At 52.4% G+C, this 27,318-nt stretch overlaps 1 protein-coding gene across 1 annotated transcript; it reads left to right on the forward strand.

The window, feature by feature from the left end:
• The first annotated feature begins 20 nt into the window (after positions 1-20).
• Positions 21-27,073, forward strand: CNGB1 (cyclic nucleotide gated channel subunit beta 1). Its single transcript, XM_050311644.1, has 34 exons — positions 21-305; positions 575-660; positions 767-824; positions 940-1,081; positions 1,300-1,339; positions 1,518-1,587; positions 1,675-1,756; positions 2,160-2,199; positions 2,557-2,707; positions 2,812-2,887; positions 3,427-3,463; positions 6,618-6,795; positions 7,332-7,389; positions 7,963-8,144; positions 9,739-9,862; positions 10,214-10,351; positions 11,270-11,504; positions 12,830-12,956; positions 15,186-15,281; positions 16,392-16,549; positions 16,711-16,890; positions 17,608-17,816; positions 18,660-18,710; positions 18,830-18,916; positions 19,277-19,341; positions 19,745-19,867; positions 20,391-20,532; positions 20,755-20,914; positions 21,411-21,508; positions 21,596-21,679; positions 22,015-22,133; positions 22,746-22,892; positions 23,343-23,538; positions 24,816-27,073. Exons 1-34 carry the CDS (start codon positions 208-210, stop codon positions 25,020-25,022), a joined length of 4,044 nt encoding a protein of 1,347 aa, XP_050167601.1. The 5' UTR covers positions 21-207; the 3' UTR covers positions 25,023-27,073.
• Positions 27,074-27,318: the final 245 nt, after the last annotated feature.

The raw sequence follows: 27,318 nt of genomic DNA on the forward strand, positions 1-27,318 counted from the left end.
AGGGCATCATCAGAAGACACTCCCAGGTTGAGCAGTGCCACATTTCCCAAGCAGGACACCGAAACGGGAGGACACCAAGGACCTTCTCGGGCTGCTCTGGAGACAGCGCGAACAGCTGGTGCACCTGGCATTCCCTGGGGGGTGTGCACCCCTGCTGCTGGCCTCTTGTAGGCTGGAGACCCCTCCTCACTGCCCGCAGGCACCGGGATGATGGGCTGGATCAACCGGGTGGTTCCCCAGCCCCCGGTGCCCCCGGTGACGGATGAGACCCCCAGGCACCTGGGCAGGAGCTGGAACCAGTTAAGGTGAGCAGGGAGCCAGTCTGGGAGGTAATGGGGATGCTGTGACCTATATGGAGAAATGCCTGTGCCTCTGCATCCATTCCTAGCACTCTGGCACCCAGGGATGCTCCGCAGCATCCCCAAGAGGGATGGGGGCCAGGACGCTTCCCTGCTCTGAGCTGCTGGGAAGCAGCAGGAAGGATGGGGAGTCCCTGGGGTTTGCAGCCACCTTTGAGTGGGGACACTGTCCACTGTGCCTCACTCTCTGACACCTTTTGCCCTTTACCCTGAAGGCACCAACAGGAAAAGCTGGTGGCCCCACGGATGCTGCTGACCGGGCACGCACTGAGGGTAAGCCCCACACGGGCTCAGGCCACAGGTCACGTTCCTTTACCGACTGATCCCCCTCCTGCCCAGTGTACTAGGGGCTGCCAGAATGGTGATAGGAGCTTGCCTTTGTTTCTTTTTCCCTGCTGCCACTGAAGAACTAGTGAAGAAAGTAGAATTTGTGGTCCCTGAGGACACAGGTTCTATGCTTGAGAGGTATGGCTCCTGCACCCTCCAGTGTGCAACACGGTTTGCTTGGGATTTTGCTTTTTAGTTGGGGCTGGCTGCCTGGAATGGTGTTCCCAGCCTGACTCTCTCCCTTCCCTGGCAGCATGGGGAGCAATGTGCGCTTCTGGCTCTCCTATGGGCTAAGGAGGGTGATTCCCCAGCCAGTCCCAGTCCCGGTCCCAGCCCAAGCGACAGTGCAGGTGCTCACGAAGAGCTTCGATACAAGCATTGATGTTCCTAATGAGGTAGGAGACAGATCTGGGCGACGGTCTGGTGTACTGGGGCTTCTACATGTTTTTTTCCTTCCTATCGCTCTCCCAGTGCTAACTGGGAGCAGCAAATGTGCCCTGCATGGTTTTCTGCCTTCATCCATCCCTGGGGAAAGGGCAGATTTCCCTCCCCACCCAAGAGGGTGAGCCCCACCTTAGCTGTCGGGTGGGTGACAGTCTGTTTGGCTTTTCAGACGGAGGTCCAGACCCTTCCAGATGAGGATGACGGTCTCGGTAAGGAGAGCTGGCAGCTTGTAGTTTGCAACATCCCGGGGGTCTCTCTGGGACTCCCACACCCCACCACCCTGACTAGTGATGCTGGCACAGTTGTCCCCTCGAGCTGGCTGAGGGGGGCACCTGAAGCTCCCAGCAGTGCAGGTCCCCCATGCCCACAGCAACGCTCTCCTTGCAGAAATAATCCCCTTCGATCCAGAGGAGGACGACTTGGAGGACGACTTCGAGGATGCCCCCACAGAGGAGTGGTGGGTCCCCAGCGAGGCTGTTGGGGGTGCTGGGGGAGGACAGGAGGGCATGGGATGAGCTCCCTGAGCATGGCACTCTCCTCACAGGGTAGGAAAGCGGGTGCTCAGCTGGCTGTCACAGGGCTTTGAGAGGATTGTGCCGCAGCCGGAGGGGATGAAAAGTCTGGAGGTGAGCACGGCCCGGCTCGGGGAGACTCGGGGACCAAGGGGCAGAGGTTGACAGCAGGGTGGGCTCCCTGCCTTCATCCTCCTGCACACCCCAGCTGGGACCTCGGGGAGGAAAACTCCAAGGGAATTCAGTAGAGCAAAAGAGAGACCTTGGGGTGCTGTCCTGGTGTTCCCAACCTGGCTGCATGCAGGGGGGACCTTCCGACTGGGACCTGCTGGTGGCAAAACCACTGGGTTTAATCCTTGTCAGGGAAATGGGGCTGACACTGCAGCAGAGGATGTGTGGGGCTGTGAGAGTGTGGGATTCCTTGGGGTGAGGAAACATGGGTATAGGTCTACGTGGGGTGGTGTGAGGCTGCAGGCAGTGCTTTGCCACATCCATGTGTCCCTCTGTCTCCCTGCAGACAGAGCAGAAGGATCAGAACTGCGAAGCCACAGTGGAAGGTGAGTGATCTAATCCCCCTTCCCTGGGTGGCCCTTTCAGAGGAGACCCTGTGCCTCTGAGAGCCCAGCTGTGAGCAGGCACAGGGGCTGCCCTTCATCTCCGTGCCCAGGGCTCCCACTGTGCTGAGAGGGGTGGGCAGAGGGGTCCTGGCATCGCAGCTCTGCCCCTACATCACTGCTGTCCCCAAACTGCCCATGTCCTCAACCCAGGCTGGGTCCCCAGGGGAGAGGCTGCCAGGGAGGTACCCCAGGCCTGTGTCTCTGTGGGAGGTGACCCTTCCTTGCTTGCTCTGCTTCCCAAAAATTTATGACTGCTGCATTGCCTATCCCCCTTCTTCTTCCGAAAAACCTGAGCAGGCACAAAAAGGACTCAAAGGAAGGCAAAGCCAAAACCCAGCCTTTCAGCTGCCCTGAGCACCTCAGTGGCAGAGACACCAGCAGATGACACGGGGCAGCCAGAGCCAGTGACCACCCTCACAACTCAGTCCATGGCTCTGGATGGCCTCAGGTAACCACAGGGCAATTTCTGCCTGGGTCCACTGGCCAGAGGGTTGGCTGATGTGGAAGCAAAGGCTCTGGCTGCCAGTTCTAACATTGGTTTCTTGTCACCAGGATGTTCATCTGGTTTGTCCAGAAGCTGGAGAAGGTGCTGCCACAGCCGGTGACCACGGGGAAGCAGGACACACAGGTGTGCTGTCTGCTGGATAGGCAAAGGGCACAGGAACACCATGTCCCTGGTGGGAGGGTGTCCCCTGCAATGCAGAAGCTACTAGATCAGTGCTGGGACCTGGTGTGGTTTGGGCTGTGACCCAGCTCCTTCAAGAAAGCAAATCCCCACGACCTGCTCAGCTGATGAAAACCAGAATTTGGCTTCTAAGCAGCATGAGAGCCTGCAGCATGTTTTCTTTACCATTTCCTTGCCTTTCTGGGTGGTGTCCAGGCCCTGGCATCTCACCCAAGTGCAGTCCCAGTTCTAAGGATAAGCAGCAGCAGCAGCAGCTTTGCATGCTCTCCTTTCCTGCCCTTGCTCCCAGGCGAGCTCACTGATGAGCTCCTGCCCCGTATTATCAAGTGTGTCCACAGCCAAGCCATCCAACTTGGCATGAGAAATCACGGGGGGTATTTAGGGTAATAGGGCCACTTTTCCTGAAAATGGGGTATTTAGGGTAGAAATGTAGGGTTACTGAGAATGGACAGTATCTCATGTTTCCCTTTTCCTCCTGGCAGGGAGTGGCCGCAGCAACCTCGAATCCTGCGGAACAAAGTAAGTGGTGTCTCCATCTCGCCGTGACAGTTTGATTGCTGAGCTTGTCAGAAAGGTTATTGGGAAGAGGGGTCATCTTTTATCCCCTGACCTGCCCTGGGTGCCAGCCTGGGAGCCCTTGGAATCCCCTGGGAAAGCCATGGGAGGCTGTTGACACTTGAGATGCAGGAGCGGTTGTGGAGTTGTGGCAGTGATTTGGTAAAACTCAGGGTTTATGGGAATTTTTAAGTGCAGCATCCCACTATCCTTGGGTCCCAGGTTTTGAGGTTAGTGCTGCTCTCAAGATCTGTCCTCGAGCTGTGCTGGAGGATGTTTGCTGAGCTGGTGGGATTTGATCAAAGGGAATTCAAACCTGCCGCCTTCTTTCCCCCCTCCCTCCCCCTTTGGCATGCTTGCTGCTAAGCTGGAAGGTGTTTGCCAAGCCTGGTGTGAGTTGTCTAGGAAGGTACCTCAGGAAAACAAAATCCTGGGATTAGGTGTGTTAGACATGAGTCTGCATGGTCGTGGGGAAACTTGTGGGGTTCACACTGCTTCTTGCCTGCCTGTGGAGGGGATCAAGCACCGGCTCTGCAGGCAGTCAGGCTTGGCTTTCCCCACCAGCCACGTTGGGGGATACTGGATAAAATGGCAGAGCCACTCTGGATGCCTCTCTGGATGGACTGAGCAGGGTGACACAGCCCCTTGCAAGTGCTGTCTCTGGGAAGGAGTGGCTGGTTAGGCTGTGGGAGCTACTGATGGGAGCAGGGACCCTCTGAGGCACAGGGAAGCTGCACATCCTCCAGGAACACGCCAGGAGGCTGCTCCTGCTGAGCCAACAGCGGCTTGGCAGAACCTCAGAGAGTGAAATCCTGGGGAAAAGCATTTCTCATGTGTTTGTACCAACTGGAGACCTGTGCACTGCCATGGACCTCTGAAAGAGGCAAAGCCAGGGATGTGCTGGGCAGGCACAGCCTTGGTGCACAGCTGGCTTTGGTGCCTTGGGGCACCTCCAGGTCACTAAATTGGGTTGAACAAGAGATCTGGCCTGGCCCCAAACTGCCAGCACGCTCATTAATGTTTTCCTTCTCCTTTTGTTTCAGGGGGCAAAGGGGCTTAGCGCCTCTGAAACAAACGGAAAACGAAGACCATGGCAAACCAGCCCTTCCCACACCCAAATGAGACCAGCCCGAGGAGAAAGCGCAGCTTGGGGAGGAAAAGCAAAGGGGAATTTGCAAATAGTCTCTAGCTCCTTCCCAGCTGGGGCAGTGGGGACCCAAGCCTGGCATGGAGATGCCAGCTGCATGTCCCCAGTCCCAGGGCTGTCCCACTTGGCTCCCTCTTTTCTCTGGGAATTGGAGCTGTTAGTTTTTCAGGACAGTGTCTATGAGATGGGAGCTACAATTGATAGGATGGTAGAAAAACATCACTCAGGACACCTCGGTGGCAGAAAGCCTCTTGCTGCAGTCTCCCAGCACTCCTGGCCCTCTCAATGCCCCCCTAAAATCTGAATATTCAGCCTGAGACCTCCAGCTGAAACCCACAGGTTTCTTTGAGTCAACTTCTGCCTCCGAGGTGTAACGTTATAAAGCTCTTGAAGCTCTTGTCAGCTCCTCATTGCTTTTCTTCCACTAACTGTTTTCTCCTAGCAAGTGGAAAGGGCTCTGGTTTGCAGCAGCAAATCAGATGGGTGAGGTTAATCTCTAGGTGAATAGGTAGGACTTAATGGTTAAAAACCTTTGCCCAGACCTTCCACTAGACCAGGTTCTCAGAGCCCAATCCAATCTGCTCTTAAACACTTCCAGGGGTGGGGCATCCACAGCTTCTCTGGGCAAGCTGTGCCAGGGCCTCACTGCCCTCACTGGGCATTTCTCCCTTATGAACATCCCTTCTTCAGTTTGAAACTGTTGCCCCTTTTCCTGTCACTGACTTTGGTAAAAAGTCTTCCTCCATCTCCTGTGTAAGCCCCCTGATGACAGGCTGGGTTAAGATCTCCCACCATCTCGTTGCAACTCTTTAGGCCCATCTAGGCAACTAAAATGATGAGTCGTGAGCCAAGAGACCGCCCTGAGATCCACCCCCTGCTTGTACCAGGCCACAGTTTTTAGCATTTGCCCCATTTTCATATAATGTATCCAAAAGCCATGGTGTGCTTTAAAAAGCCATCTCCCTGCCTGCTGTCCCTTGTTTTAATTAACAGGGTGGGTGATTAATTAGGGTGGGTGATTACACCACGAGTACAACCGTGCCTGGGTTTCCTGCCTTTCCGTAGTTGAATTTGCACGTTTCCCATCGGCTTCACTGTGGACATGTAAGTTTTGTTGTCAGGCAGGCATCAAAAATAAACTGATTTTACAGTAAGCGGATGTGCTTCCTCCTCCTGTTTCTCTGGCGTGTGCCTGGCGTGGCAGGATGGGTACCCCTGGGACACAGAGGGGGCTCATCGTGGGTCAGGCGTGCACTCCTCACCCTGCAGCTGCTCCACAGCTCCCCCACTAACCCACCAGGGTTGTTTTTTTCCCCAGTGATGCTGGGCAGTGGCAGTGGGAATGGGATGCTCCCTACACCGTGGCCAGGGGAGTGTTTGGAGCAGACACTGTGTGGTGCTTGGGTTGGGTTTTGCTCTGCAGATCCGGGGCCCTTGGGCTGTGCCAGGGCAGCGCTTTGCTGGGACTTCACAAAGGGAGAGGCTTTGGGCTCTTCCCTTGGCTGCTCCTGACTGCAAGGAGAGGCAAAATGTGGCCTGGAAATGGGACAGATCGCTGCTGGTGGAGGTGGCTACACAGCAGTCATCTGTGTGCAGAGGGTTATAGCTTTCACAGAACCACAGGATGGTTGGGGTTGGAAGGGACCTTAAACTCATCCAGTGTTAACCCCCCTGCTACGGGCAGGGTCACTTTCCACGAGACCAGGTTGCTCAGGGGCTTCACAGGGCTTTGGCTGTGCTTGGCACAAAATGGTGAATTTTCTTTTTCCTCCTGGCAAAGGGCCCAAGGCATCTGTCCAGCACAGCTTGGGGTCACCAGAGCTGCCCAAATCTGTGCAGGCTGAGAGCTGCTTCAGCGTTGCAGTACCAAGCAGATAAAACATAGGATCTGCCCTGGCCTGACATCTGAACCCCAAGAACGTGCTCTCACACTCTCATTTCATCACCTCCCTTTCCCCATTCCAATTTCAGTTCACACACCCACCAGGGAACCCGAGGAGACCCATCTCATCCTGGAAGAGATCACTGATGAGCAGATTAATGAAGAAATGTGTGAGGTGATGGCCTGGAGTCACGAGGCTGAGCCAGAGGCAGATGTTCGCTCCCTTCCCCCCATACAGGAGGAACCTTATGAAGAGGAAGAAAACAGGTAGGGGAAGGAAGATGCTGTTGGTGGGCAGCTCTACACGTTCTCCAGTCACCAGTGTGGTGGCCATGGGAGGGGACAAGCATGTCCCCGGGCATCCCTCCTTGCCAGCACTGGTGATGGAGCTGGCAACTGAGGTGCCTGTTTCCAAAGAGCGGGGCATCCACCAGAGGAACCCAAAAGGTATTTCAGCAAATGCCCTTTGCTTCTGGTGTTGAGATTTGCGTTGGGGCAGGCGGTGGCAGAGCCATCAGTGCAATGCTCACAGTGCCCTGCAAAGGACAGCTGAGCACATCCTCTTCCCACACAGCAAGGGGAATCTGAAAGCTCAAGGACTCTGGTTTTGGGTTTCCAAACTTTTTCCCACTCTCCCTCCCACCTCCTTGGAGCTGTAGACACTAATGGGATGTGAAACAGCGTATCCCCAGCATGCCCCAGCCCCGGGATCTGGCCAAGAGGGTTGGGGAGACTGGCAGGGCTCCCCGTGTGAGGTTCAGACATACTTTGTGGATTTTACTTAATGAGTTTCTCCTTCCCAGACCGTGTTTGAGCTCCCTAAGCACTGCCAAGGAGGAAGAGGGGGAGGAAAAGAAGGAGGAGGAGGAAGAGAAGAAGAAATGGGAGGAGGAAGAGAAGGAGCAAGAGGAAGAGAAGAGGGAGGAGGAGAAGAAGGTGGAGGAAGAAAAGGAGGAGGAAGAAAAGAAGAAATGGGAGAAGGAAGAGAAGGAGCAGGAGGAAGGGAAGAAGGAGGAGGATGAAGAGAAGAGGGAGGAGAAAGTGGAGGAAGAGAAGAGGGAGGAAGAGGAGAAGAAGGTGGAGGAAGAGGACCAGAAGAAGGAGGAGGAGAAGAAGGTGGAGGAGGAGGAGAAGAAAGTGGAGGAAGAGAATAAGGAGGAAGAAAAGAAGGAGGACAAAGGGAAGAACAAGGTGGAGGAGGAGAAGAAGGTGGAGGAGGAGAAGAAGGTGGAAGAAGAAAAGAATGAGGAGGAAGAGAAGAATGAGGAGGAAGAGAAGAAGGAGGAGAAGAAGGTGGAGGAAGAGAAGAAGGAGGAAGAGAAGGTGGAGGAGGAGAAGAAGGTGGAGAAGGAGGAGAAGAAGGTGGAGGAAGAGAAGGTGGAGGAGGAGAAGAAGGTGGAGAAGGAGGAGAAGAAGGTGGAGGAAGAGAAGGAGGAGGAGAAAGTGGAGGAGGAGAAGAAGGAGGAGGAAAAGAAGAAGGAGGGGAAGAAGGAGGACAAGAAGAAGAAGAAGGAGAAGAAAAAAAAGAAAGAGGGGGAGAACAGGAAAGAGGAGAAGAGGAAAGAGGAAAAGAGGAAAGAGGAGGAGAAGACGACGACGGAGGAGGAGAGTGCAGAGTGAGTGTCTCCCGTTGCCTTTGTGGCTTTGTCGGAAACGAACGTGAACGCAGCTGTTGTTACAACTGCGTTCACAAAGCCAGAGAGGCTGAAAACACCCATGGACGAGCGAGCTCCTCCTGGCAGAGCGGAGCTCCCAGCCTGGCAGGCAGCTGTGGCGTGCTGGGGAGGGATGGTTAGGAGGGAGGGATGGTTAGGAGGGAGGGATGCTTTTGCAAACCGGTTCATCCCAGGGCTCGCTGCTGACGCGGCACCTGGTGACGGGCGAGAGTCTCCTGGTGACATGGGCTCCATCTCCACCGCGGCCGCCCGTAGCAACCGCGGCCCCCGGCCATCCCCCCGCGGGTCCGGCGGCTCGGCTGAGCGGGAGCGCCCAGCTCCGGGAGACGGTCCCTGCTATTTAAAAGCACATCCATTAATTCAGGGCAGTCGGAATTATTATGAGTGCTACAGAGCTGAATGTAAAGAGAGGATTATGTGTTCTGCCTGGAAATACCGCTTAATACAAGTAGGTACAATTTTGCATTTTTTTTTTCCTGTTGTAGAAAATATCCGAGTTCTTGTCAGCTGTGCCAGGCAGTGACTTTGGTCTAGATGGTGTTGAGAGACATCTTTCTGCTTAGTTCAGTAGTTTGCTTGGATTTCACATGAGATAAAACATTTAGGGATTTATCAGCTGGTTCTACAATATTATTCTCTGTTAATTCCTCTAAAATAGCTAGATTTTCAGGAAGAAGCTGAAAATGCACGATTATTAACTATCAAACCCATATGTTTGTATTGCATCAAAATCTGTTCCTGGAGCTTCACTACAGAAACTTGAGCTTCAGTGGTGGGGTGAATGAGATGATGCTTCATCTTTCAGTGTGTTTGTTTACTGGGAAACGAGAGAGAGACCAACAGGTTTTCTAGATTAGGATGGAAGGACTTACAATCATGTTTGAAGGGAGCATAACTAAAATAAAAAAAAAGGGGGAATTATTAAAAATATTTTTAAAAATACCTTGGAAAAATAACAGGGTTTGAAGGCATGAAGGTAAAAGAAAAAGAGCAAGCACTGTTTGTGCCATACCTCTTCTGACGTTGCACCTGCCAAGGATACAGAAAGATGGTCTCTTGATTTTCATGCATTTAGCTGTCTTAAAATTTTTCTCATTATCACCAATCCCTGCTTTGCATTTCTTTCCAGGAAAGAGCAAATCAGGAGATACGTGCAAAGAGCAACATGTGAAGTGCTTATTTTCAGTTTTAAAGTTATATTAGAACAGTAAATTCAATCCTGCAAGCCCCTTTTTTTCAGAATGGTGGAGCTGAGGTCTGCACTTGCTGCTGAAAGAAAATGAGAATTATGTGTCCTGGTAGTGCCTTGCGCAGGCAAACGTGGGATTTGGATGGTGCTTTTGGGAAAGCCCTGCCTGGAAATTAGGCTCTGGGCTTTTTATTTAGCAAATTTTAATTATATGAGAAACGATTATGCACAGGAGGAGAAACATGCTGCTTGTATCTTTCTGCCTCTGCAATTATGCAGTGCCCTGCTTTATTTATGCACCTCTCACCTGGTTCTCCTACACAGTATTTTCTCTCTCCCTCCCAGATCCCTGCTCTCTTCTCTCACAGTGGACAAGGCTGGGGATGAAGCCCACTTTGGCGAGGAGGCCCTCAGGTTTGAGCAGCACGAAGTAGCTGAGATAAGTAATCTCGAAGGTGCTCTTGTACAGGTATGGCATCGCTCCCTGCTTGGGCTCAGGTCTGCAATGAGCTCTTGCTGCCCAGTGAGTACCAGGGGCTCGGAGCTGGTCCAGAGATATGCAGTGCCCTGGGAGGAGCAGGAACTGGGGGGGGCACTGGACGTGTTTCCCACCGAGATGTCCCCACCCTCGAAGCTGAGCCAGCAGCAGTAGCTGTGGATGGAGGGAGGGCTCTTTCACCCTACAAAGTTGGCGCTGAACAAGGAGCTGAGAGTCTGGCAAAGCGGGGCGATACGGGGAATCCAGTCAAGCTGCAAAATCTGCTCTTTTACTCGCAGAGTAGGGCTTTTTCTACTTAAAACGGCTTTTTTCATTTTGAAGGTGGAAGAGAAGACAGCTGAAGCTGCTGAAACCAATGCTGAAGGTATAACATGTAGCAGTACAACAACAAATGGGGATGAATCAAAGCAGGCGATGTGGTGCCTGATGGGAGGAGAATCCAACTTCTCCTTCTCCACTGTTGGGGAGCAGGCAGCTGAGAGCTCTGCAGCATGGGCCTGCATGGGCAGCTGGGGCTTTTCACTGGGGTAAAGCATCCCGTGGGCACAGCATCCCATGGTGGCAACACTGGCATCGGCTGGAGCCAGCTCTGAACGGCTGGTGCTTGTGCAATGCTGAGTCCTGTAGATTAAGCAATCCCTGATGTGAAATTAAGAGTTTCTCCTTCAGCTGAAGAACATAACAGGGATAAAAAGGATTTTCTCTGCCACTTTGCTCGATTTGGAAAATAACAGGTGGCATAAAGCGCGTTTTAATGGAGCCTTTTAGGAAGCAGTGGGTTGCTAATGAAAATCAGGTGGTGAACTCCCATCACAGCCTGAGTGAGCAAAGGCAAGTCCTGGCATAACTGCACTGATGTTGGGGGTTGCACAAGGAATGGCTTGCCCTGAGTCTTGGTGCAGGCTGATGCAGCCCATGCAGGGTACCTCGATTTTGCAGCAATGCTAGAAAATGCAAGTTCATCAGGAACTACAGTGATAGGACAAGGAGTGAAGGGTAAAAATTGAAGGAGGGGAAATTTAGGTTAGATCAAAGGAAGAAATTCTTTACTGTGAGGGCGATGAGATAATGGAACACAGAGGTCATGGATGGCAGCGTTCAAGGCCAGGTTGGGTAAGGCTTTGAGCAGCCTGGTCTAGCGGGAGGTGTCGCTGCCCATAGCATGGGAGGGTGGGACTAGATGACCTTCAAGGTCCCTTCCAACCCTTAACCTTCTGTGATTCTGCGAAAAGGGCGTCGTAGAACGGCCACCACTGCAGTCCTGTGCTGCCGACACCCGCGGCAGCCCCGCGTTTCTGCCGTGACGCACAAACCGCTCAAACCACTCTGTGTTCTGTTGCAGCTTCAGATGCCTTGTCCTTTGCTTGAAGCACCTAGGCTCGCAGCAGCATGGCCAGGCGGGCCCGGGACGTCGAGCTAGACCGGCTGGTGCATGACAGGCCGCTCGGTGGCGGGGAGCCCTGCCCTGCCAGCCGCGGGGCCCTAGAGCAGCTGCCCAATGTCCCCAGCTACCGAGCCACCGCTGCCCCCCGCGCCCCCGTCCCCGCCGCCAGCAGGACAAAGGCTGGAGTTGTCAACCCCAGTTTTTGCAATGAGGAGCAATCCCCTCTAGGTATTAGAGAATGTTGGCTTTGATGGCTGGGCTTGCGTAGAGGCGGGCAGGGGATGGGGGGGTGACTCCTGGAGTAGTCGCGCTTTTTGTTGTCGCTTTCAGAGGGGAAAAAAAAAATTAAATAAAAATAAAAGCACGCTTCATGTTGCAGCACAGAGGCTGGGGAGCAAAATCCACGTGTTTTCTGCTTCTGCTTCATCACTATGTGCCTTATTAGCTAATTCTATGGAGCGTTTGCAAATGCTGTGTGTTTTGACCAGCTCAGTCAAAAGCTCTCCCGAAGGACCTGCAGGCAGAGGGTGCAATATCACCACACACACAGTTTTCTCTCTAGCATTCATGCAACCCGCTCATACTACGAGGACAGGAAGGTGGAGGCTTGCTGTTCATGGTTTTCTGCCTTTTCTGCAGCTTTGCTTTGCTTTGTTTTTAGCCAGCGAGCCAAATTTTGCTGCTTTTCCCTACGTGCAACAGGATTTTAACTTTGCAGCCCCAACAGGCCTTTTCTTGGGGATTTAATCAAGCCACGCTCTGATCCACTAGTTCCACACCTGCAGGAAACAGGAGGGGGTGCATAGGGTCTCTCAGATGTGTGAAAACCTCCCAAGGAAGAAAGCCACCAGGAACTGATTGTATTTTGTTAAATAGCTAAGAAAAGAGATGACACTTCACAACCAAGCCAGCTGTGGGGCATGGCCAAGGCAACCCTAGCACCATTTCTCCTTTAGACAGCTGGCATCTTTCTTTACCCACTATAAACATCCAACCCTCCTGCCTGTGGCAGGAAGCAGTTATTACCTCTGCAAAAGAGAGAAGCCATAAATGTTTATTTAAATAGTGCCTTATTCTGCATGAAAAGCAAGTGCTGTGCGATTTGGAGCTGTCATGATCCATATGTTTATGTTCAGAAGACCCAAGAGAATTTCTAGACCCTGGGAGGGAAGTTTGCACCTGGAAATCCTGGGTCCCTGCATAACGCCTGCAGCTGGGAATCCTAATCTCTATTGTTTTCTGAACCACGGGAACCCAACAATCAGATGGAGTAAATGAAATCACTGCAATCTGGGCATGCAGAAGGGAAGCAGGTGGCTGCTCTTGGTGTTAAAAACTGGTGGGGGAAAAAAAAGAGAAAGAAATGCCTCAAAGAGTTAGGAGAAAGGAGTGCCAGGCGAGAAGAGAATGGAGGGAGAAGGAGAGTCCTCCCAGCACGCTGCAAGGTCTGGGAGCAACATTGTGGCAGCGATGGGGCTTGGGGAGCCATCCTGGCTCCAGGCGGGGCCCTGCACCCCCCTCACCTGCAATTATTGTCCTTCCCCACGGAGCAGGTAATTACCCCACCGTGGAGATCAAGGATGTGGACAGCGATGCTGCAGAGAACGATGGTACCCACTTACCGGTGCCCGCTGCCGGCGCTCCCAACAGGCTGGCGGTGCCCGGCGCAGCATCCCCCAGGTACGGCTCTGCTTTCCCCAGGGGAAACCCCTTGATGGTGCCAGCACAGGAAAAGTTCTGTAACCATATGGAGCAGCCCATTTTCAGCAGGTTTGGACAGTGAGGCAGGGTGATGTGCGTGGGGTGGGAGCCACCCCTGTGCACGGCAGAGGAGATGGCAAAGGCTTTTTGCCTGTTGTTTGCGTTTTTTAATTAAATGGTTGAATTTTGTTTAAAGCTTTTGGGGGCCAGGGACAGCCCTGTCTGTGTGTCCTCCTGGAGATGGGCTCGATCCCCAGGCCGTGGTTGGATTCCATTTATCTCTTGTCCCACTTGTCTGTGCTCCCAAATTCAGAGCGTGGGGAGCCTGTGTACTGGATCTGGGCATTCATCATAAACCCAACAATTTTCTTGTATTTTTGCTGAAAGGGTTTGCAGCATCTCCCCCCGGGTTTGTGCTTCCAGATGGATAGTAGATGCCCCGTTCCTTGAAGTGTTCAAGGCCAGGTTGGATAGGGCTCTGAACAACCTGGTCTAGTGGAAGGTGTCCCTGCCTGTTGCAAGGGGTTGGACTTTTAAGGTCCCTTCCAACCCAAACCATTTGGTGATTCTGTGCCCAGAGGGATTAAAACTGAGCTTTAAAATTTAGGCTGGAGGGAGCTCATTTTTTTGTCTGTTGTTGAGGTGGGGTTTTTTTGAAGTCCATTCTTGCAGAGGATTAAAAATCAAAACCAAAGTGTTTTTTTCTGTGCTGAAAACCAGGTGCTATAGTCATTCTCACTTAATAGTTTGGATCTTTTAAGAAACAAGGTCCTGGAGAACCAAATAAAATGGTGAAAATGTCCATAATCCAACCTGCTGAACAGCTTTTAAAACTGAGAAAGAGGAGCCCATGGCTTCATGTAAAATCCCTGCAGTGCAAATACTGACAGCATTGAGAATATTTGCAGTTACACATGTGAGCATATAAACCTTTCTGCTGTGCCTCCAGGGACTGTCTCAAAACAACACTGGAGGTCCCTTGATAGAGCTGGAGATTCTTAAAGGCAAGCAACTCCTGTTCTCCTACACAAAAAAAAAAAAAAATTGAATCGTTCTGAACCTGAAGAAAATGCTCCTCTCCTGCTGGTGTTTCCAGAGTAAGAGGACATCAGTTCTTCATTGAGCAGTCACCACGTTATCCCTAAGTCCATTCTATTGGCCACAGTCTCGAGTTATTTCCTGCAGGGCTCTGTGAAGGATTAGAGTGAATGTGGTCATAAAAGACTCACTGCTAACGGGCCACACGTTGTGTAACTGGAGCCTCAAAACAGGCTCTATCAGGCAAAAAATACCAGGATATTCCAGTCCCATATGGGCAGGGACCCCGCATGTCCCACATGTCCAGGCAGGCTCAGGACAGCTGGATGCTGGTGGCCTCTGGCTGCAGCATTCCAAGGGCCACAGAAACAGTGATGCTGAGGCTGTGACGGGGCATTCTGTCCCAGCTGGCTTGTTTACTTTCTCCCCCTCCCAGCTGGACACACCTGAGAGCCAGTGAGGCTGGAGGTGGTGGGTTCACAGCATCTGGCATTCTTCAAGAGACTTGTGATGGCAAGACAACCTCCCTGCAAGTGTCCTGCTTGCTCCTGCTCCCCATGCAGCACTGAGCCATGTTCTACCAGGGCCAGTGGGATCAGCAGCTGTGGGGGCAGGAGACCACTTATTTGTTGCAGCTGAAATTCTGGGCTTGGTGAAGGTTTGCAAACCAGTCCAGATTTTGTTGTGATTGCCATCTTTGTATTCAGCTCTCCTTCTGCCACTCTGCTTGCCCACGTGTAAGGAAGTTGTCTCAGAAACCCATCTGTGCCAAGGGGAGCCGCCAGCTGTGTTAGGACACATCTTCCAGGTGTTCCTGGTACTGCACTTTCCTTGCCTGCCTCTCGGAGTGCAGTGATGTGACAGCGCAGCACTGGGGACAAGCACAGAGTAGTGCCTGCCCTCCATGCATCTTGTGTCCAAAAGTGGTTACAAAGTGGGCTGGGTGGCTGCAGTACCTGTGGAGCCCAGGAAGAAACAGGGCTTTAGCAGCAAAGGAACAGGGTGGTTTGCTCCAGGCGATGCCAAAAGTTAGGGGAAAACTGACCCTCGTAGGAGGAGGGGAAGTGGAAAGCAGATGAGCCCTGGGAGGAGGAGGAGGAGGAGGAGGGAGAAGAGCTGGCTGAGGATGGGAGACAAGCCGACCCTCGGTCGCTGTGTTTGTGCCTGCAGGAGGAAGCGACTGGTCCCAGAGGATGGTCTGGAGGAGGGACTGCTGAGCCACTCCCCCACCCGAGCGCTGGGCTGGGACGAGGAGCAGAGGGAAAGGTGTGTGGTGGGACCCGGGGGGCTCCGGATCAGCCAAGCTCCCAGGGGTTTGGATCCTGGGACTTGGGGGAAAATAACAAAGATCCTACAAGTGCTGGGATGCCAAAGGGAGAGGGAACCGTGCCCACAGTGGGTCTGGTGGTGCTTAACAAGGAAAGCAACCCCTCTCCAAAAATAATGATCAGGACGCTCACTGGAGAAGAAACTGCTTTCTTGTTTTTCCTGTGTACATGTAGAAATATTCTTTTTAAGACTGGGTGTAACTGCAAAGAAAATGCACCTTTGATCTACATATGCCATAGCACTGTGAGGACACCTTGTTTTTACTGGTTGTGGAGAAATGACCTTTTTTTTCCATGTAGGAAGTGAGCACAAGCTGTGCATCACACACACCCCAGGCCCTGGCTTTCCCACAGCCTTGGAGGGAGCTGCCCTCCCTGGGAGAAACACTCACAGGGAGGGTCTGCAACTCCACATGGAGCACAGGTTTGCCTTCTTCCAATCATCACAACAAAACAGCCAGGGCTACAGCAAACGAGGTTGTTTCTGTCCTCCCTCCTACTGATGCTTCTCAGTCATGCTAAGTGAAGCATCCTGGTCTAAATCCAACCTGGTTATAATCAAGAGGCTGAAAAGAGAAGATATAGTTCGTAAGTTCTGGGGCTTGATGCACATTTTCACCCCATAGTTCTTCCAAAATCATAGTATCCCAAGCACATGCAATCCAGCCTGGGATCTTGGTGCTTCCCAAGCCTTCTGACAGCATCTCACATCCCAGGGAGCAGATGAGGCTCAAAGCTTGATGATCTTTGACTGAAACCACCTTGGCTTGTGTCCTTCTCATTACACAACACCCAAACAAATACGGGTAAATCCTAATTCAGATTCTGGGGGTTAAAGAATGGGTCATGATTATGGTTCAAGGCCAGGACGAACAGGGCTTGGAGAAACCTGGTCTAGTGGAAGGTGTCCCTGCCCGTGGCAGAGGGGTTGGAATGAGATGAGCTTTAAGGTCACTTCCAAGCCAAACCATTCCAGGATTCCGTGATTCTGTGAGCCCTGCCCTGGTGCTTTCCTACCTGCATGAAATGCCCGCTGGTTTGCCCACAGCCTGCCCGAGCGCATCGGCTCGGCCACGAGCCTGAGCAGTGCCATCATCAACACCCGGCTCCAGGAGCTGGTGAAGCTCTTCAAAGAGAGGACGGAGAAGGTGAAAGAGAAGCTGATTGACCCCGATGTCACCTCGGATGATGAGAGCCCCGTGGCATGTGAGTTCCAGCGGGGCTGGGGGCGTTTCGCTGGTGGGTCCCCACACACCCACCATGTTTTGTGGGAGACAGATGTTTCATTTGCAGTTTAAAGACCTTAGAACAAATTGCAGTAAGAAGATTTTTGTGCACTTTAAAACTAACTGTGTGGCCTCTCCCAGCGCCCGCTAAGCCGGCACCTGCGGCAGCACCGGTGCCTCCCCCGGGAGGGGAGGTGGAAGGGGACAAGCCCTCAGGGGACGACCACTACTGTGAGATGCTGTGCTGCACCTTCAAGTACCGGCCCTGGACGCACCGCCTGAAAAGCTACCAGTTCCCCAGAAGCATCGACCCACTCACCAGTGAGTGATGGAGCACGGCCTCATGCCTGGGCTGGGGGCAAGCTGGTGGGACCGGGGAAAGGGGGCGAGCAAGGGAGGAGGTGCAGGAGAGGAGACCTTATAGAGAGGAGACCTCATAGAGAGGAGAGGAGAACTAAGAAAGAAGCGACTTAGCTTTCACTAAAGCCTAGAGTTTTAAATTTCCCTGCAAGGCATAAACTTTCCTAAATATTTCCCGATAGCTGTGTATGTCAGGAGCACAGCTGGACAGGGAAGGGACAGCTGCCCTCAGGCTTTTTAGTAAGAAAACGCTGTCCCTGTGGTGTGGATACTCCAAATAAAAATAAAAGTCACAAAAGAAATATCCACTGCCTGGTGGTCACTCCACAGGAGCCCAGCTCTTTCCTTAGTCTCTGCTATTTCCCATCCCTTTGGAAGCCCCTGGGCTCAGGCCATCATTTCAGCATGGCTGCAGGGGGAAAAGCAAAACAGGGAAAATCTGTGTTGTGGGGGCAAAGCAAAACAAGTTGAATGAGCAAAGTTGGAAGCTTCCCAATAAAACACGGTGTGCTCTGTGACTGGTGCTGTTCGCTCTGCGCTGGGGCCCAGCTCACCTGCAACTAAATGCTGTCACCAAGAGACCTCCTGCAGGGTTCCACGTTGTGCTCAGGGCAGGTCAGGGCATGAAAACCGTGGGATGCCTGCCCAGCTGACCGTGGTGCTGTTCCCTGTGTGCAGATCTGATGTACGTGCTGTGGCTGTTCTTCGTTGTCATGGCCTGGAACTGGAACTGCTGGTTGATCCCCGTACGCTGGGCTTTCCCTTACCAGACGCCGGCAAACATCCACTGCTGGCTGCTGGTGGACTACCTCTGCGACCTCATCTACCTGCTGGACATCCTGGTGTTCCAGACCCGGCTGCAGTTCGTCCAGGGCGGAGACATCATAGTGAGTGGCAGCACGCTGCATCCCACCACTGCGGGGACCCATCCCCATCACCCCAAACAACAGGGGTGGTGCTGGCCCCAGACCTCTGAGCTGAGCTCTCCCAGCTCTCCCACCACGGCCATGGACATCAGGGCTGTGTCCACTCTTGGAGACTGCAGGCATCTCTCCTGGCAGTCTTTTTGTCTGCCAAATACACTGTTCATCCCCTAAAGTCAATACCAACCCACCCTGGGTCCACGGCAGCCCCATTCCTGGGAAGGGTGCTGCTCTGTGGGGTTGTTCTGCCCATGGTGTGAGGTGCTCACTGACCAGCCCTGGTGTAGTTGTGCCCTGCTGACCATGGGCATGGGTGTGAAAAACTCCTGAGTTTGATTTTCAGGAGCAGGCTGGGCAGAATGCATGGGCAACTGCAATCTGAACACACAGATCAGGCGCCTGAGAAAAGTGAAAGCCCTTTGATTTTTGTTTCTATGTTCAATTAAATAAGCTGTGAAAAATCAAACCTTGAGGGTACAGCCTTCCCATGGCCATGCAGATGCTCAGACAGGCAGGTTTCTCCTGTAAACTCTGATTCTTGTGAGGTTGGCACTGTGATGTGCTTTCTCTGGGATGCAAAGCAAGCACAGGATGTCCCAAGCTAGGATGGGAAGATGGCATGTGGCCAGGTCTTCTGCTTGTCTTGCTCTGCTCCCATTCCTGGAAATGAAGGGAAAATCTTCCATTTAATGGTGCAGAAAAGTAAAACCAGGCATGAGCATGTTGGCTGTGATTTTGCTGTCTGTAAGCAATGATCAATCTTCCTCTCTCTCTTTCCCTCTCTCTCTCCTTCCTGTTCCCATCCAGACTGATAAAAAGGCCATGAAAGAGAACTACCTGCGATCGCAACGTTTTAAGGTTTGCCATAATTTTATTTATTTATCTGAATCTGTAATCTGCCCCGTGGTTTGCAGCCCCTTCCCAGTGTACCTGCAGGTCCCCACAGAGGCTTCTTTCTCTCTTTGTGTGGATTTCAGATGGATGTGCTGTGCCTTCTGCCCCTGGATTTCTTCTACTTCAAAATTGGTGTCAACCCACTCCTGCGCTTTCCTCGCTGCCTAAAGGTGAGTTGGAGTTTACGAAATCAGGCAGAACAGCAGCTGCAGTGGATTTGGAGGAGTTCTGTGCTGCTGGGATGAACTATGGCCTGCTAAACTTGTTAATGATGACAAGAGGATTGTAAAACGTAAGGGAAGTCTTATCCCAAAGGCTTCGCAGTGCTGTTTGTCAAATCTTCATTTCAGTCTAAGCCCCGCTCACATTTGAATAGAAGGGCACTTATAGATGGCCCCAAACCTGTCTGTGGCAGCCCATGCTGCAGGGGGGCTGCAGGAGGGAAACAGAGGGGCAGTGGGGCTTCATGGGGAGGTGACTGTCGCGGTGGGGGCCGCAGGAAGCTGGAGCTGCTTTCCTTCTCCTCCCAGTACATGGCCTTCTTCGAGTTCAACAACCGCCTGGAGGCCATCCTGACCAAGGCATACATCTACAGGTGAGGGGGGGGATTGAGGGAAGGAGTGAATGTGGAGTTGCTGTTTGCCACTGGGGAGGAAGGTTCACTTTGGTGGGCACCCGTTCCGGGCTCCTGGTTTATTTTTCACTGTCCCCGGGCTGGCTGACGTGAATGTTGGCTGATGCAGCAGGATGTTGAGCTCCCAGAGCCCATGTGGGTAGGATCACCTCTCCCATGGCTTTTTCTGGCACTTCTGGAGCTGCAGGGCTGCAGGAGGGAGCAGTAGGGTGCATGTTTGGGTGCTCTGTGATTCCTGCAACGGCAGGAGCCTCTTGCTCATCGTTTTGAGGCTCCTTGTGATGCTGGGGGGTGGTAGGGACATATTTCTCCCAGGAGACACTGTATCATCTTCCTTCCTGCTCTCTCCTGGTTCTTTTTGCAGAGTGATTCGGACCACTGCCTACTTACTGTACAGCTTGCATGTGAACTCCTGCCTCTATTACTGGGCCTCAGCCTACGAAGGACTGGGCTCTACCACCTGGGTCTATGATGGGGAAGGAAACAGGTACAAGCCAGGGCTTGGATCTTACATAGCACAGCCTGCTGTGAAGAGCTGAAGTAATAAGGGAGGTGTTGGGGTGCAGTTGGATTCATGAAAACCCTAAAGCAAAGGGTTGGGAGTGCCAGGAGAGGATGCAGAGCATCCTTGGCTAACTATTCAGTTCACAAACCCTTGTTATCCCCTGATGATTCCTGAAAGTGTAAATGTTGCTGAAAACACATTGCTGGTTTATGGTTTATGGCAGTGGAGCTGTAAGGAGCAGAAAATGGGAGCAGCCAGAGCAGCTGAGCCTCCCACATGGAGGTTTTTGGAGGATCCATTGGTCCCACTGCTCCTGCAGCACCTCCAGAAGCACCTGCAGGTGTGGGGGGAGTCTGGAGCTCTTCAGTTTTTCCTTGGTCACCCATAATTACTCTCAGCAGGCTCTGGCTTGGCATGGCCAGAGGATGTGAGCTCAGTGCAGAGTGGTGAAACAAGGCCTTCATGCCAGAAACACCTTCAGAGCTGCCTCCTCTTTTCCTCCCAGCTACATCCGCTGCTACTACTGGGCAGTCAAGACCCTCATCACCATCGGGGGCCTGCCAGACCCCAAGACACTGTTTGAGATTGTCTTCCAGCTGCTGAACTACTTCACAGGCGTCTTTGCTTTCTCTGTCATGATAGGGCAGGTGAGTGGGAGTCGTGGGGGTGTTCCCAGCCTCAGGCGGGGATGGTTGCAGAGTGGTTGATCCACAGATTTGCATCCTCAGGTTTGTTTTCCCCGCTTGGCACTAGTGCAAGACAAAAAGTACTTGCCAGATGCTGTTAGGGCTCGGTTTACACGCTCTAGACTGCTTGAGTGATGGATAAGTGGCAGCAACTAAACCTTTTCTTCCACCTCTTCTGTTCAGATGAGAGACGTGGTTGGCGCCGCTACTGCAGGGCAAACCTACTACCGGAGCTGCATGGACAGTACCATTAAATACATGAACTTCTACAAAATCCCCAAAACTGTTCAGAACCGGGTGAAAATGTGGTATGAGTACACGTGGCACTCGCAGGGCATGCTAGGTGAGATCCAGCCATTCCAAGGGCTCTGTTTTAGCTTGTGGTTGTTTTGCAGAGATTGAAATGTTAGTGTCAAAACAGCACTGAAGTTTTGGGGTGTAGGGTGACTTATTTTACTCTTCACTATTGGGTCACAGCACTTTGGTGACCTGGCAATCGCTGGCCAGAGTGTGTCCAGCAGCAAAGCCAGCAGCTCACTGTACCAGGCAGGACCAGGACCTCTGTGATCACCCTCCTGAGCAAGCAAGATGATGGCTTGGGCTCAGTGGTGTGTCTCTGAGAGCCATCAGGGCAGTGATAACTTGAAGGGTGGTTCTCTGTCACCCCTTGGATTTAGACCTGCAGGCTGCTGGGTGGGCAGAGGCTGGAGGAGACCCTTCTGGGAGAGCTGGCTCCTGCCCTCTGCCACCGGCATGTGAGTTGCTTCCCTACTGCCACGTCAAGGACACGCTCTCATATCAAGAGCTGGAAACAGCCAGTTTTCTGCTTTGTCTCACAGATGAGTCAGAGCTGCTGGTGCAGCTGCCAGACAAGATGAGGCTGGACATCGCCATCGATGTGAACTACAACATCGTGAGCAAAGTGGCCCTTTTCCAGGTATCCTCTGCAGCACAGGTGCTGTCTGGCAGAGCCTGCCACTGCCTGACACACACTTACACCACTGCTGGCTCTATTTTGGCTCAGGGTTGTGACAGACAGATGATCTTTGACATGCTGAAGCGGCTCAGATCGGTGGTCTACCTGCCTAATGACTACGTGTGCAAGAAGGTAATGTGAGATGTGATGCCTGGGTGCCCTCCCATCCCCGGTGTTATGGCCAGGCTGTGCAGGCCACTAGGGGAAAGCCAGGCCTGGCCCATCACCAGCCACTTCACAGGGAGGGAATCTGGAGCAAAAACATCCTTGGTTGCAGCTGGTCTCGTACAAAGACCGACCTCTTCTGCCGCAGCCACGAACAGCAGGAGACCAGGGAAGAGCCTGTCGAGCTGCAGGAGATCTTGGGGTGCTTAGGTGGTGCTTAGGACTAAACACCATCCAGACAAAGAACTTTGGGAGCTTGGAGAGGGGCAGTAAGGTCATGGGAGGGTCCCTCTTCCCTGCAGGGAGAAATAGGCCGCGAGATGTACATCATCCAGGCGGGACAAGTGCAGGTGCTGGGGGGACCCGACGGCAAATCCGTGCTGGTGACTCTGAAAGCTGGATCCGTGTTTGGAGAAATAAGGTGAGTGAAGCATTTTCAGGGGACCAGGGAAATACAGTTTGTGGGCTCTGGGAGAGGAAGGTAGGAAGTGGAAGGATCAGCAGCAACCCAATTTTCTTTGTGAGTGAGAGCCGTGAACTCTGGGCAGCGGCTGAGACACAGATTACAGGGGTTTTTTTTCTTGGAGCTTTTCTGCTGGTTTTGCCATCATGTTGTTTTCAGCCTGGGGAGCTGGTGATGGTAAGCAGAGGTGTATGGATGGAGGGGTGAAAATATGAATAAGAGAAGATGTTTCACAAAAACAGCCCCACAACCATTAATCCGCCCATTTCATGGGCATGTAATGTCCTGGACCAGTCTGTAACACAGGGATACTGCTGCCTCCCTACAGCCCAGCAGCCACTAGACTGGTGTAAACTGCAATATTTAACCCTTCAAACCCCCAAATAATTTATTATGTATAGTGCTGCATGCAAATTTTCTTCAAAAATTAGATATGGAAAATTCCATGGGGGGTGAAAATTAAGCTCCGAGTCCTCTGAGAGAGAGAGATGGAGACATGTAAAATAGGAGACCTGAAGTTGTGCTGAGCCTGTGAACAGAAGCACTGATGTCTTGCTGTGTCTCTCTCAGCTTGCTGGCGGCAGGAGGGGGAAATCGCCGAACAGCGAACGTCATAGCTCACGGATTCGCCAACCTTTTCATTTTGGAGAAGAAGGACTTGAACGAGATTTTGGTGCACTATCCGGAGTCCCAGAAGCTGCTGCGTAAGAAGGCCAAGTGCGTGGGTTTTTTTAAAAATAGCAGAGCCGGGGCATCAGAATCTCAGGGGAGATTTCCCTCTGTGCGAAGCCCCGGGAAAGCTCATGCTGCAGATGCTGGGTTCTCACTCCCAGAGGCGGCTCCTGCTCCGGGCTGGATCTGCTGTGCCTCGGCAGAGGGCACCCGTCCCTCGTCGCTGGGTTGGGGAGGATGGGGCTGCCCCAGCCCTGCCGTCAACCTTCGCCTCTAAAAAGTGGGTGGAGCTGGGGAACGAACGTGGCCAGGGTGCCTTCGCTTCAAAATCTACTGAAGTATTTAGTTTTCAGCATTACTTAGAATTGTTATTCCGTCCTTCCTAAGGCATAACAAATCCCTGCCCTTCTAAAGCCCGTTTTTTTCCTCGCTATAAAATCCAGCTAATAGAACACGTCCCCGGACTGACATCATCTCTCCTCTTCCTTGCTGCAGGAAGATGCTGAAGAACAACAACAAGCCCAAAGAGGAGAGAGGAGGCCCTGGAGATTCGCTGATCATTCCCCCAAAACCTGAGACCCCAAAGCTCTTCAAGGCTGCCCTGGCTGCCACGGGGAGGACGGGGGGCAAAGGGCCACTGGCACAGCTGCGCTGGAGGCTGAAGGAGCTGAAGGCGATGCAGGCAGCCCAGGTCAGCGTGGGAAGGATGGAAGTTTAGCTTTGCTTCGTTAGATGCTGAGTCTCTGCTTCCCTCCACGGGCTTCAGACTCGTTAAGGTGCCTTGAAGAATTGAGCTCAGGCCATCAGGGTCTGACATAGCATGGGCAGATGGGAAAGGGGTGACCCAACATCTCCAACGGGGCCTTGGGAGAACGCCAGTGTCCCACAGGGGTTTGTTTTGCAACACAAAAGGGTAGTACACTGACTTTTTGCCTAGCTCTGCTAAGCCTGAGTGTAATTTCTAGCTGGGCTATAGCCACGGATGAGACAAATGTCTCTTCCATCCTGCAAAGACAGAGCTTCTCGTAATTGATCGCTGTGCTGGCAGGACAGAGGGCAGTGCTGGCACCGAGCACCCACAGCCCAGTCAATATATCAAAGCTTTGTGGTGCAGCTGGGACAGAGGCCCCCACAGCAGGCACTGCTGTCCTGCTAGATCTGCATGAAACCCCCTGCTTTTTTTTTTTTTTTTTTCTTCCAGCTGTCTCAGCTAAACTTGAAAACAAAGTTTCGTCTCGTTGTTGCTCTTCCCAGCACGGAACCATGCAGGGCTATCACATCTGCACACGTAGAGGGAGGTGGAAGAGTAGCTGATAGGGAGGGGTGGCCTTGAGGCTGGGTAAACACCCAGGGAGATGCCAGGCGTAGCTGCATTTCTGCAGGCCCTCACAGAAGCACAACAGAGGAGGCTTCACACACATCAGTGGTGCTGAACACTGATTCATAACCAGTTCATGGCAGTGGTGAACAGAGGCACTGAGGGCTCCATGGGGTAGTGGCAGCAAGACCCGTCACTGAAGGGTGCACGTTTTGGGAACTAACCCCACTAATGGGTTAGCAGGACCCCACTGCTGGGAAGACATCCCTCGCTGTAGCACATCCTGAGGACGAGTTTCCAAGGCTCCTCTCTAAAGGAGGACAGGGCAGTTTAGGGCTGCTCCCTCACAGCACCACTTCTGCCATGTTTAGCCCAGATCAGCCCCTCCAGATGCTTCAGGAGCAAAACAAGAGCTAGAGCAGGAGGTGTGAGAAAGCTCTGTTGAAGTCCTCTCTGTGTTTTCAAGACATGCAGGATATAATCCAGCTGCCCCTCTCGCAGGGGGCAACTCTGGCAACAAACTGACATCCCAATGCTTGTGGTGGAACCCCAGAACAGCTGCCTGGCTTTGCACAGTGCAGACACAGTGTTGGGGGTGCTGGGCAAGCGTCTGCTAAGGTTGATTTTGCCTTTTTTATTTGTTTTTATAGCAGGGTTCCAGTTTCTGTCCAAAATCACCCGTGCACCAGAGATCGCCTGTCACCTCCCGCAAAGAAAAAACCCGCCTGGAAGAAATATCCTCAGAATCCTCTGATCATTTAGTCACCGTTCGTGTGATTCCCACGGCACAGGAAGATGAGGAAATCTTGGCTGCTGAGATTTCAGAGAAAGAAGACAAAGAAGAAGGAGAGAAATGAAACAGCAGCACGTCCTGGGGCAGGCGTAGGAGTCAGGCAAATGCCTGGGGTAGCAGATTTTTGTCGTTAATGATTTCCCTGCAGTGGCTGTAGGCTTTGCAATGTGCTGCGGGTAGGATCTGCCTCCCTCTTCTGTCCAGACCCTCACTCACTGCTGATAAAACCCTCTGCCATTTGACCCAGAACCATACAAAGCTTCCACGCTCTGCAGATCAATTTTTATTGAGCACCTTTATGAATTTCCCACTAAATCTCGGGCCAGCCAACCCTCTTGCTTTGAAATCCAGCTTTACGGAGGGAGAGCTCTGGAAGAAATTGCTTTTTATGGCTCTGGATGGTTAATGAGTGTTGGGATAAAGCGTGAAGAGTTATTCACCTCTGACAGCTGAGTCACCGCCTGGCCAGAAACAACCAGGGGGGAAAAAATAACAAGGTTTCTCTGCTGGGCTCAAGGTTGACAGCAGCAGTGGAGGGTGATTCATCCAAAAAGGATGTGGACTATGCTCACAAGCCGAGCATGGAGCAAATCACACTGTCACAAGAATGCCAAGGTCTGTCCCCGAGTGCATAGTCTGCAAGGTACTTGAGGGCCCCTGCGTGGTGCCAAGGCCACCTTGGGTTTGCCACTGGGAAGAGTTCCTGCCAGCAATCCACCAATCCTGGGAAGGTGGTGGGGTCTCCATCGCTGCAGGCTCTTGTGGAGAGGTTTGATGAGCATCTTTCAGGGATGGAGAAGCACAATCCTGGATGTTCCTGCAGTTCCTTTCTAACCCTGGGTTTCCATGGGTGCTGGTGCTGGGAGAGATAAACAGAGAGCAGGAAGGGAGAAGCTGAGCTGGTTCCCAGCTGGGAGGGGAAAGAGAAGTGCAGTGAGTGCTCTCCTCTCCCGGACAGTGTTTCAGAGTCAGCTCAGAGTCACACAAGCAACTCTGCACAAGCGTGCAGGTGCTCCCCTGCAGTAATTGCTGGGCCTCGGTGGCATCCACTTTTCCAGCAGCTGATTTCCAGCCCTTCAGTCACTTGACTCGCTCTTGGCCACATTTCCCATGCAGAAGCCACTCTGGTATTGCTCATCACTGCAACAGGGCACTTGTGAAGGCACTCTCCCCATGCTGTGACTGGGCACTGGAAGGGAAGGTGAACATCTGATTAGCAGCCAGCACACCCAGCTGATGGCCCAAGGTGTCTGATCTTCTCCCAGCACCACCAGGTCCTCATCTTCCTCATGCCCAGCACCACCCAGAGCCAGCTGCTGGTGAGCTGAGAGGTGGTGAGAGGCGGTGGGTGGGATGGTACCACATGAGGCTCTGCAGATCCTCCCCAAGGTTCTTGCTCACCACATCCCCCCAGCACAGCTGGCCCCACCGAGAGCAGCCAGTTTCCATCCTCTGGAGGAAAAGCTGGGGCAGGTTTTGCTGCAGGGAGCAGCCCCATCTCCACAGCCAAGGGGCTTCTCAGGTGTTCAGCAAATCCTGTGAGCAGTGCTGCAGGTTCCACAGGTCTGGCTGTGAGACAGCCGGGCTGTTTGTGAAGGGTGTCAGCTCTGGCATCACCCCCCTGGGTGATCCCTCTTCCCATCAGCAGCCTGGGGCTGATCTTCACCTCCTTTAGGATCTTCTTTCATTCTTTTTTACCCCCCTCTCTTGCAAAATAGATGGGTTTCTGTGGCAGAAAAAGCCAGAATAGACGTTAGCATTAATTAACAATGCCTTGCTTTCTTTAAAACAAATTTAATGAGCCCCACTGTACTGCAGGAGGATCTGAAGCCACCACTACCCTTCACATTGCAGGGGAGAGGCTGCACTCACCCAAACCTCCCTGAATATTTCTCGTCCTCAGTCATTTGCAAGTGGTTTCCTGCTGGGTAGAAGGTTTCCGTGCAGAGTGCAAAGTATTTTCTTCTCACTCCATAAACATTTATATAATCAAACCAGGAAACATGCAAAAGTCAAACTGGGGCTCTGATTTGCTGCTGTGGTTTGATACAGTTTAGAAGAAGCATTTAAATAAATAGTGGAGTGTAATGGCTTTCATAATTCACTGTATCTACAATAAACACCATGTAGATTACCGTTCATTTGCTGTGGATTTATTTCAACACTCCAGTTGTTTTCCCACTTTTTGCTCACTGATGCACCAACAGAGCCAGAAAGTCCTGAACATGCAGTTCACAGATTTTCCCATAAATAATTTACAGGTCACACAATACTGGTAGGAGAATTGTACTTTTTATTTTAATCACCAGTAGGAGGGGAAAAATCCTTCTTAAATGGCAAATATTGCTTGAAGACCTTAG

Source organism: Myiozetetes cayanensis, unplaced genomic scaffold, assembly GCF_022539395.1.
Source record: "Myiozetetes cayanensis isolate MyiCay16 unplaced genomic scaffold, myiCay2020 scf16, whole genome shotgun sequence".
Lineage (NCBI taxonomy): Eukaryota > Metazoa > Chordata > Aves > Passeriformes > Tyrannidae > Myiozetetes > Myiozetetes cayanensis.